At 41.3% G+C, this 10,926-nt stretch overlaps 1 protein-coding gene across 1 annotated transcript in view; it reads left to right on the top strand.

Annotated features, from left to right (window-relative positions):
• The window catches only part of SEMA5A (sema domain, seven thrombospondin repeats (type 1 and type 1-like), transmembrane domain (TM) and short cytoplasmic domain, (semaphorin) 5A), a gene marked incomplete at its 5' end in the record, with an annotated part of 108,258 nt that extends 97,709 nt beyond the window's left edge, over positions 1–10,549 (top strand). Inside the window, 5 exons of the mRNA XM_010286335.1 lie at positions 2,843–2,998; positions 6,134–6,181; positions 8,337–8,548; positions 9,940–10,383; positions 10,414–10,549. Of these exons, the coding sequence (XP_010284637.1) occupies positions 2,843–2,998; positions 6,134–6,181; positions 8,337–8,548; positions 9,940–10,059 (536 nt within the window). The remainder of the gene's footprint in view (positions 1–2,842; positions 2,999–6,133; positions 6,182–8,336; positions 8,549–9,939; positions 10,384–10,413) is intronic.
• Positions 10,550–10,926: the final 377 nt, after the last annotated feature.

The following is a 10,926-nucleotide window of genomic DNA, read 5'->3' as shown; positions in this document are numbered from 1 at the left end:
GAGGCTTTGACAGAGTCTCCCACAGCATTCTGCTGGAGAAACTGGCGGCTCATGGCTTAGACAGGTTTATTCTTTGCTTGGTAAAGAACTGGCTGGATGGCTGAGCCCAGAGAGTTATGGTGAGTGGGCTTAAATCCAGTTGGTGGCTGGTCACAAGCGGTGTTCCCCAGGGCTCATTTTTGGGGCCAGTCTTGTTTAATCTTTATCGATGATCTGAATTAGGGGATCAAGTGCTCCCGCAGTAAGTTTGCAGATGACACCAAGTTGGGTGGGAGTGTTGATCTGCTGGAGGGCAGGAAGGCTCTGCAGAGGGATCTGGATAGGCTGGATCCATGGGCTGAGGTCAATTGTATGAGGTTTAATAAGGCCAAGTGCCGTGTCCTGCACTTGGGTCACAACAACCCCATGTAGCACTACAGGCTTGGAGAGGAGTGGCTGGAGAGCTGCCCGGTAGAAAAGGACCTGAGGGTGCTAGTTGACACCTGGCTGAACATGAGCGAGCAGTGTGCCCAGGTGGCCAAGAAGGCCAACAGCATCCTGGCCTGTATCAGAAATAGTGTGGCCAGCAGGAGTAGGGAAGGGATCGTGCCCCTGTACTCGGCACTGGTGAGGCCACACCTTGAATCCTGTGTTCAGTTTTGGGCCCCTCACTACAAGAAGGACATTGAGTTGCTGGAGTGTGTCCAGAGAAGGGCAACAAAGCTGGTGAGGGGTCTGGAGAAGAAGTCGTATGAGGAAAGAGCTGAGGGAACTGGGGTTGTTCAGTCTGGAGAAGAGGAGACTGAGGGGAGACCTTATCGCTCTCTACAACTATCTGAAAGGGGGTTGTGGTGAGGTGGGTGTTGGTCTCTTCTCCCAAGTAACTAGCGATAGAACAAGAGGAAAGGGCCTCAAGTTGCAGCAGGGGAGGTTTAGACTAGAGAGATAGGAGGAAAGATTTCTTTACTGAGAGAGTGGTCAAGCATTGGAACAGGCTGCCAAGGAAGTGGTGGAGTCACCATCACTGGAGGTGTTCAAAAAACGTGTAGACGTGGCCCTTTGGAACATGGTTTAGTGGGCATGGTGGTGTTGGGCTGATGGTTGGACTTGCTGATCTTAAAGGTCTTTTCCAACCTTAATGATTCTGTGATCTCTGGAGACATCCAAGGTCAGGTTTTATGGGGCTCTGAGCAACCTGATCTAGTTGAAGATGTCCCTGCTTACTTCAGGGGGGTTGGACTAGATGGCCTTTAAAGGTCTCTTATAACCCAAAGATTCTATGATTGTATGATTCTATTATTTGCCCTGTTGTTCAAAGGAGGCCCCATCCATACAGTTGCTAGTTGTTCATAAATATCAATATCCAGGTTCTTACCTGAGCTGCTGAGTAAATCTATTTTATGAACAGCTCCACAAGTGATGGTGTGCATCTGAACCACAGACTGCGAGGGCTGACTGCTGATGTCTCTAACCAGCACTCTCCTACTGTCTTGAAATGGTCTCAGGACCACTGCTTGAGATTTTCTGTGCTAAAATTATGTCAGTCTCCTCCATCCATTTTTTTTTTACCATGCCATTTGTTAGGAAGTGAATGTCTAACCCTATCATGGAAAACATCTATTGCTTGACATTTTTCAAGACTGCAATGTGAAATATTCCTGCTAGAATCTGTTAAATTTTGGATGACAAAGTTTTAACTTTTTCTCCTATGGCCAAAGGGAAAGTAATGAGTAAATGGGAACCTTGTATGCTGGATTTATACAACGTGTTGAAAGGGGCCCAAAATAGCATAAGACTTTCCTGTCTTTCCATCTGATTCACAAAAAGTTTACAAAAGCTTCATGAATTTTCCAAATTATTCACAAATTTTAATGTTCTTCAACCTAACTTGAAACAAAAGTAGGTTAATATAGACTTGTTTATTTGAAGCAAAATGAAATTTGTAATTTTGCTTCATATTGGCATTAAATGAATTAAAATTTTGAAGTAGAAACAAGCGTCATTTGGGATAGCAGAACTGTTTATTCCATAAAACCTATCACAGTGGGAAAACTTGACAGAAGAAGAAAGAAAAAAGTTTAACTGAGCTCTGTATACTTTAGTATACTTGCTGAACTCAGAAGAATCCTCTGAAGGCAAGACTTGTGCTTGAATGGTAAGAAAGCTGAGCTTAGTGAAGTCACAGCACCTCATGGGAATGAGATCAATTAACTTCATTTAAGAGAAGTATTCTGAGATCACACAGGCATGAAATAAAAATGTCTTAATCAAAACTACATAGGCAGAGGAAGAAATACAGTGAAATAGAAGCTGATAATGAACCAAACGGGGTATGAGATCTCCTCTGTGTACAGCAAAGAAATGGACCTGAAATAACAAAAGCTAAAAAAAAAAAAAGTATCTGCAAGATACTACTATTCTTGTGGTTAAATAAACATCCTATTTCAGACCTGGAATACATACTCATATAGCTCTCATTGCTACTTGTCAGGTACATAAAAAAAGGCAGTGTCATTGTCCACCCTAACGACCTAGACTGGAATTAACTCCGCAGCAGTCACTCTTTCAGTCACCACCGCAGAATCCGTCCGGCTTCTCGCTTCCACACACAAAGGCTGTGGCAGAAGCCACATAATACATCTGCGACAAATTTACCATCACACTCTACATTTCAGAGACTTTTGCCAGAGCTGAGCTGCCTTTGTTTTGTCCTAATGAAAGAGCTGTCCTCTGCTGGTTGGTGGTAGCTGGGGATGAGGCCTTCTGTCATAATTCAGAAGTACTGGCTATTTCTCTCTCACTCGGTGTACTTGCAGCGTTTCATTGCCGCGTCCGCGCGTGTGTCCCTCTCTGCCTGTTGCAGACAGCTGGTCCGAGTGGTCCGAGTGGTCCAACTGTGACTCGTCTGGCATCCAGTTCCGCGTTCGTCAGTGCATCATTTTGTTTCCTGTGGGCAGCCAGTGCACGGGCAACACCACGGAGACCCGAACCTGTGCTCTGGACTCCAACTTCATACCAGGTGAGATCAGCCTGCTCCTTGAAGGAGTCGTGAAATCTCTCAGCGTTTCAGGGGCGAGGTGTAGTGCTGTCCCAGGCTGCACTGTGCAGAGCCAAGAGCTGGAAAAGAACTTGCCTTTTGTCAGCCAAAGCGTGGTGGTCTACTGTGAAGAGCCGATGTTGCTAGGTCTGGCGTCTTCATGAAGATCTGCTTCATGGCACTGAGTGCTGTGGGGCTGTCCCTACTGTCACCACCTGGGACTTCGGCTAGTCACTGTCACAGCATTCTGCAGGTCCCTCCCGTCCGACTTGTTATCAGGGTGCAGGGATGACTACAGACAGCTAGGAGAAATAGTTTGCTTTTTACTTTAATGTTAGCGTTTTTGAGGCTTTGGGGTTATTAGAGAAACATTCCTCTAGGTTTTGTGGTTTGCATATACAAAAGTGGGTGCTGTGGTCGTTAATCTGGAAATCATTTCACAGGGTCCCTTAAATTAATAACAGCTTAGAAAGGTAAATGCTATTAACTGTGCCTCAGGTCCTTATCTCCCCTGTGACCACTAAGTACCTGATGGATAGTTCCATCGTGTATTATTCTATAACATTTGTCGAAACTCATGACTGTACTCTTTTTTTTTTTTTTTTTTTTTTTAAATTAGAGCAGTCATTTAAATCCACGCAGCAGTATGGGTGGCCACATTGCATTGCTGTTAACAGTCATCTTTCCGCCTGTGTACATTAAAAAAAGTTAACGGTCTATTCACAGACAGAGAAATTTACATTTTAATGTATCATTTGAAATGCAATTATGTTTACTCAGTGCAGCAACCTTTTTTTCCCTGACTATGCAGTACAATATAGTACAATATAACAAAGAAATCAACAAATTTAAACACTGTTTTTATGGATGGCGCATAATGCTTAAGCTCCCAAATACTATTTTTCCCTCCAAAACCAATGTGAAAAACGTTAGTGTAAAAGCAAAAACTCCCACATTGTATTTTCCCTTTTTTCTCAGGCTTTTGAAGCAGCTTCATTAATATTTACATGCTGTGAATCCCCTGCTTAATCCAATATAAGCTGTACATCTTGTTTTGGAAAGTAGGCATTTTCAGAATCTGAAATGAGCCACTTCTCTCGCCCTTCTGGTTTGCTTGCCACTCCTCCTCAAATTGCCCATATCACAGCAGATAAGGTCATGCCCATTACGCTCACCTTTGGCAAGCTACTTGCTTGCCCTCTTGGGATCGCTCAGCTTGCTTTCACTCCTCCAGGTCCTCTGACTCACAGTTCTCTCCCTCCCTTCCTCCCTTCCTCTCTTTCTTTTTCTAATTCACCCCCCCCTTTTCCTCGGCTAGTGTGCTGGCACGTCCACCCTCATGTTGTCTTCTCCTCCTCCTCCTCCTTACTTTAGCTCTGTTCTTCTACAGAAGTTAGTATACAGAGTGATTCTGACAGAGTGTGAAAACAGCTCCTTCTCATCATTGCTGCTGCTGTGTTTCCAGAGTTAGTCCTTACCAACATTGCCTTGCAGAGCTTTATGGTTTTCTGCTTTTTTCTGCTTTTTATTTGCATTGTGAACTAATGGTCTCGACCAGACAAGGTACGCTCTCAGCCTTTAACTCGCTGTGAGACTGCTGTTCTGTCAGGTCTGACACTTTCTGATTTTGAAAATAGTTTGCATTGATTTAGTATGTGAAGAAAGGTAAAAAACAGCGATCCCTTTAGCAGTAGCTGCATGTGGATCATCTTTTGGCAGTAAAGTGGAGAACCTACTGTCTTAATTCCTCATATAGAAGCTATTGCATACCTGTGGCCATCATTGCTGCCCTTCTCTCATCTGGTTTTTTGGTACTACTAGACACATCCTTAGATGGGAAAACCAGAGCTACACGCATTGTTCATGGTGTGGACAACACATAGATTTGTTAAGTGCCATAATGCTGATACCCTGGCCTATTCACTGTTGCTTTCTTGGGAGTACCTAGCATTTGGTTTGCCTTTTTGGTTGCTTCTAAACACTAAGCTGATATTTTAATGGAACAATTCGTCATAGCCTCCGGGTTTCACTCATAAGTAGTAATGGTCAGCTCACAACCCATCATTTTAAATGTGAAGCTAGAATTGCTTTCCACTGTGTGTATCGCTTTACACTAATCTACATTCTGTTTCATTTGTTATTTTATTGTCTAGTTTTGTAAGGCCCTTCTGCAGCTCTTCACAGCATGTCCTTGTCCATGCAACCTTAGCTTTTTATCATCAGCAAACTTCAAAACCACATTTGCCTCCTGCTTTTCTAGCTCTTTGCTGAAAAGCCTGGGTCCCTGCAGAAGTGGTAACCCTCCTTCATTGTAAGAACTGGGCACATAGTACTACCCTGTTCTCTGTCTTTTTCCTCATCTCATTTGTTGCTTGGAAAGCCTTTGAGAAAGAACTTACCTAAAAGCTTTCTTGAAATCCAGGTAGACTGTGTCAGTTACCCCACCTGTATCCACATGATCATTGACCCTTTCAGAGAGGTTCAAGAGACTTGTAAGGCTTCAAGAGACTTGTTCAAGAGACTTCCTCTTCACAGAAGCCATGGTCCTGAAGTAAAGAGTGGGAAAACTTGATTTCAAACAGTTTTTGTTCAATATTTACAGAATGTTTCCAAAGTCAAAATGGTAAGGACACAGGCTGGTATTACATTTTATTAGTTTACAACTGAGACACATGAAATTGGCAGTCATCTTTTTTTTAAGATTTGTAAATTCCCTCTTTTCACATTAGTGCTAGATGTGACTTCTAGAAGTAATGAGCCCATTTGAACACAAGATAATTAAACTCTCATTGATTTTACTATTCAGAAAATCAACGGTTTCTCAACATGCTTAAACTCCACAAAGAATGTTTTCATGTGCACTTCATCTTTTTAATTCCAGGGATGTTTTCAGGCAAGAATTAAAAACATGTTGCTGCCTTTGTTTGAGAAACTAAGGAACCTGAAGGTGTCATGGGACCTTTTTGTTAATTCTACCACATAGTTAAAATCTTTTTTACTTTGAATTTGGAGTGAATGTAGTAGAATGACCTTTTAAATCCTTACTGTGTTAATCAAACTGGTAGGTCTCTGTGATGTTTTTTCTCCTTGGCATAAGTGGTTTATTTACTTTTCTAGAAGTATCAGTGGCACGATCCAGCAGCGTGGAAGAAAAACGATGTGGCGGTAAGCTTTTCAGCTCTAGATGTGTATTAAATGCTGAAATATTGATTCCCCATTTTTTGCTTTTGTTTCACCTTTTGCACTCAGTTTTATTCTACCTTCTAAATGCCACATTCTCATTATTTACACTTGTACAGAAAAAGAGATGTAGTTACTACAGGATTTCTCATTAAATATCCATCTGCCATTGTTGACCTTTCAGACAAGAACATGTATTACTGGATGTTTGTATTTTCTTCTTTTTCAGTACAGCAGTCACCCTTGTCTCAAAAAGAAATTCCTGTTATGAGCCAGTTATCAGTATTACAAAATTTGTAAAGTTGCTCTACCTTTTTCAGGATAATAATTTCACAAACCTCTTTGGGACTCCAAATAAATAGCAGAAAGCCATCCTGCTAACCCATTTAATAGCCCAGACTGTATCTGGGACTCATTTTCAGCTTTGCTGCCAAAGACAAAACTAAAAAATCAAAAAAAACAGTTCCATTCCAGAGAGTCCTGATGCTAGCAAAACAAATCTTGAAAGAGAAAACTGTTAAAAAAACCCCAAACAATAAGAAGAAGAAGAAAAAGGAAAAATTACCATTTTTTTGTGCTGAGCTATCACGCTTAGTCTGTGTCGTCATGGTAATAGCTCTAGCCAGTTCTAGTATTCCATGCACAGATAAGCTGCATTTTTAACCTAAGAAAGGACAATGAAAACACAGGAGTTATACAAGAGTACTAGTGTGCATGGTAACTTGTTACGGGAGCCAGGATAATGTGATTTGATTTTTTTCTAGTAAGCAGTGGTACTCTGAAAACGTTTTGCCACGTTCTACAACAGTGGGAAACTCTCATAAAAGTGTAGAAGGATATTTCAGTGATAATTTATATATTGACAGGGGCAGTCAACCTGTCTCCTAAATATGAGTTTGTGTTTCTGAATACCCAGTAGGCTTGTAAAGGTTCTACGTTAGGCATTTGAAAAAATGGGACCCATGTGCTGGCCCATTTTTCTGTATTACAGTGAAAAAGGTCTAACAGATGTTTCTCAGACTAGTGGCAGTCTTTCGGTTTAAAATCTTTCAGTTGCGCATTTAGGCAACCACAAACAAATTTTCAGTAACGTTAAGATGAAATTTCCAACATGATCTTCTCACCGATACTACTTTCCTAATCAAAAAGCACCGCTCCAGTTTGACGTAACATTGAAAAGCAGTGTAATTTGTTTATTTTGAGCTAATCCTACTGGTGCCACATCTGACCCGATATCTTTGTTCAGTAACATCAGGGGATGATTGTGCTTTGGATTCCCTTCTGCAGTTTCATGACGCAATGACCTTCCTCTCAGTTTTAATCCTTCCATGGATGGAGAGGGTTCCCCACTGTCTGAGCCCATAGTATCTTTGAAGAGTATCTTCAAGGAGTCTCTCTCACTCTCCCCTTCCCATTGTCCCCTAAAATGCTACCATTTCTTCCTCATCACCCCCCACCGCCCCTTACGTCTAGAAAAAATTCTGAAGGCTGGAGAAGGGAACAAATTGGCCATATATCAAGGATACAGAAACAGTGAGATGCAGCAAGAATCAAAGCAGGGGATGGAAAAAAATGTCTGTCACTGATTCTGGGATATGCACCAAATAAAGAGGATATGGAAAACTTTTTAGGGAACGCAGGATTGTCGTTCAAAGATAGCAGCATTTTGTTAGTTCTGCCACAAGTCACTACATGTAAGAGGAAGAACTAGAAGAACAGCAAAGGAGGTGATACCGTAGTTCACTGAAAAAAAGCTATGTATGTACATTACATACATAATTTATACGTAAGAAGGCTTTGTTATACAGTCTGAAGAAAAACGTTGCTGAACTATTCAAACATGCAATTCATTCATCTATTATTTGAATTCTGAACTTGTTTAAGTATCTTTCAAAAATCTCAGTCTTAATACTTACAGGAATATATGGATATCTAAAATTCTTATAATGACCCCTTCAGGGAAGTACAATGCATTTGCTACTGTAGAGATAAACTATTGCAATTGAGATGTTTGTGGGAAACACATGAAATTTCCCTCGTCCTTATTTGAATCAAGCACTTGTCTACATTTTTCCCCAAGCTTAAGCTTTTATTGCTACTTCCTTAAAAATAAGATTGTCTTCCGCTCTCTACTCTGCAGAGTTCAACATGTTTCACATGATCGCAGTGGGACTAAGTAGCTCAATACTTGGTTGCCTTCTTACCCTGCTTGTTTACACTTATTGCCAACGGTATCAACAACAGTCTCATGACGCAACCGTCATCCATCCGGTGTCACCAGCTCCTCTAAATACCAGCATTACCAACCATATCAACAAACTGGACAAATATGATTCTGTAGAAGCCATCAAGGTGAGACGTGGGTTTGGAGCTCTATAATGCACAACGTATATGGTCCTAGACAACAGTTCTGCTCTATCAAGAGAATTCTACTTGCTAGTTTTCTGCAGTGGCATTTGGACTCAAATTATGCTGATTGTTAATGACAAAAATAATGAACTCAAAGGAGGTATTGTAATTACAGATCCTTTCCTTTGCCAATCCCTATTATACAGGAAGTTAGATTTTGTGGGTATGTATGATTTATACAGCAGCAGCCTTTCCTGGAAAAAAACAGACCACTCAAGTTTTGTTCTGTGGGGGTTTTTTCCTAACTGTGTTCCCTAGTGGCTTGTTCAAGAAGTAAATAGGGCCATTAACAATCATCATGACATATATTGAAGGTAATCCTTCGGCTCCAGTGATAAGGTGTCGAGGACGCTGTTCATCTTCCTGCACTATGTCTTTATACAGGAGATGTATCTGGTGAATATATTCTGGGTCAGACTCTCAGCTAATGTTCATACCCAAAATATTCTGTAAATGAGCAGTATGGATTTACATTAGCTGAGAGTCTGGCATGATATCTGTATCAAATGATCATTGTTCCCAAACAACTATTTTCTTTCTATGACCTTTCAGAATAGCTCTGCTTTTCAGTTCCACTGAGTTAAGGAAGGATGAGCATTCTGAAAATACCTAGTTCAGTATTTTCAGATTACACAGTTTATTCGTGCAGCTGCAAAGCTTTTTGTAAATGAAGATTTTTCTTCAATCTTACCTGGATAATCCAGTTTTTAATTTCTGTATTTTTCTTTCTAATTAAAGACGTTTTAAAGAATTTAATTAAAAACAGCACGAAAAGTCTGTATTTTGTAATCAATGGTGGAATATGTATTTAATTTAAAGCTTTCCAAATTCCACTAATCATCTCTCTGGATAGCTACAGAAACAAAAACAAACTTTGAAAATTCATACTCTAAATACCCGTATCACTTTTACAAAAACAGGCTTTACACTTTTAAGACCTTCAGACATTTCTCCTACATATTGCATTTGAAAATCAAGGAATTAATGCAGTAAAGAGAAAATATTTCTTACTCAGTAAAAAGATAATGAGGAATCATTCTAATAGGAAGAACTGAATATGTATGATTAAAAAGCCTTTTTAATCATAAAAATTGCTTTATAATATTGGGGGGGAAGTGCCTGGCTTTATTGAGTAACATTGCTTTTTGTAGGAACGTTATTATGTAAGCAGATACATGCAAATGCAAGTTTTTTAAAATGTGCTGGAATTTCTCAATGCATTTACTATACACAGATATTTGCCACAAAAATTGCCTTGGTGAAAGAGCACTTAGTGGTTACCTTTCCTCTGTCTTTCCCATTTTCTTATCTCTTTTTTTTTTCTTCCCCCTCAGGCATTTAACAAAAACAACCTGATTCTGGAGGAGAGAAACAAATACTTCAATCCACATCTTACTGCAAAGACTTATTCTAATACCTATTTTACAGATTTCAATAATTATGATGAGTACTAATGGGCTTGTGTATTTTCTGGCCGCCTGTAACTCCCCAGTCCCCAAGGCCTGTGCTACTTGACTGCTCATGTGATTGAGGCTTCAGAAATGAAGTTCAGAGACATTTCAAGCACGATCCAAGCCATCAGTGTCCCATTGCTGCCGAAAGCCCAAAACACCTCTTTGTGACATGATGTTTTCTTTGCAGAGTGCAAGGTTGGCCTTCAGTGTTGGGTGCAGATGTAGCCCCTCAGTGTCGCTGGACCACTCATGAGGATTATTGCATCGCTTCACTCAGTTTCATAAACTTCCAGTCGCTCTACCAAGTGACTAAGTAATTCCTGAGCTTTTAGGAAAAAAAAAAACGAAAACCAGTTACCCCTTAAAGCTGCGCCAGGAGTACAAATCTGATTTTATTTTTAGGCATTGTCTTTTATTTCCGTGAGTTTGAAAAGGGAGCTCTGCTGTTAGCCACGGAGCCCTCCGTGAAGTCTCCTGAAGCTCACACCACCAAAAAGAGCTGGCGGGGCGCTGGGAACCACGACGAGAAGAAACGTTTAGCGATGCTCTGCGGCAGCGCTGGGCTCTGGAGGGCTGACCTTCCCCGGCTGTAAGTTACTCCAGCTGCAGCTCAGCTGTTCAGAGTGCGGAGACTAAGGCCGTACCGGGGGATACAACCTTGTCGTTAACCCAGAGAGCTACAGGGGCGGTGGTTTCCAGTCGCGAGCCAAGCCCGGTCACGTAAAACCTTCACCTAGTTCGGTTTAATTTTGGGGAGGATGTGGAAGGGTATGTCCCACAGGGAGGCCGAGGGAGGGTAGGAGGGGCACCCTGGAGGTTCTCCGGCGTGGTGTTAGTAAACCAGCCTCGCTGCAGCGTGTGGGTTAG

Source organism: Phaethon lepturus, unplaced genomic scaffold (assembly GCF_000687285.1).
Source record: "Phaethon lepturus isolate BGI_N335 unplaced genomic scaffold, ASM68728v1 scaffold7354, whole genome shotgun sequence".
Taxonomy (NCBI): domain Eukaryota; kingdom Metazoa; phylum Chordata; class Aves; order Phaethontiformes; family Phaethontidae; genus Phaethon; species Phaethon lepturus.
This window is presented reverse-complemented; position numbering and strand designations above follow the sequence as displayed.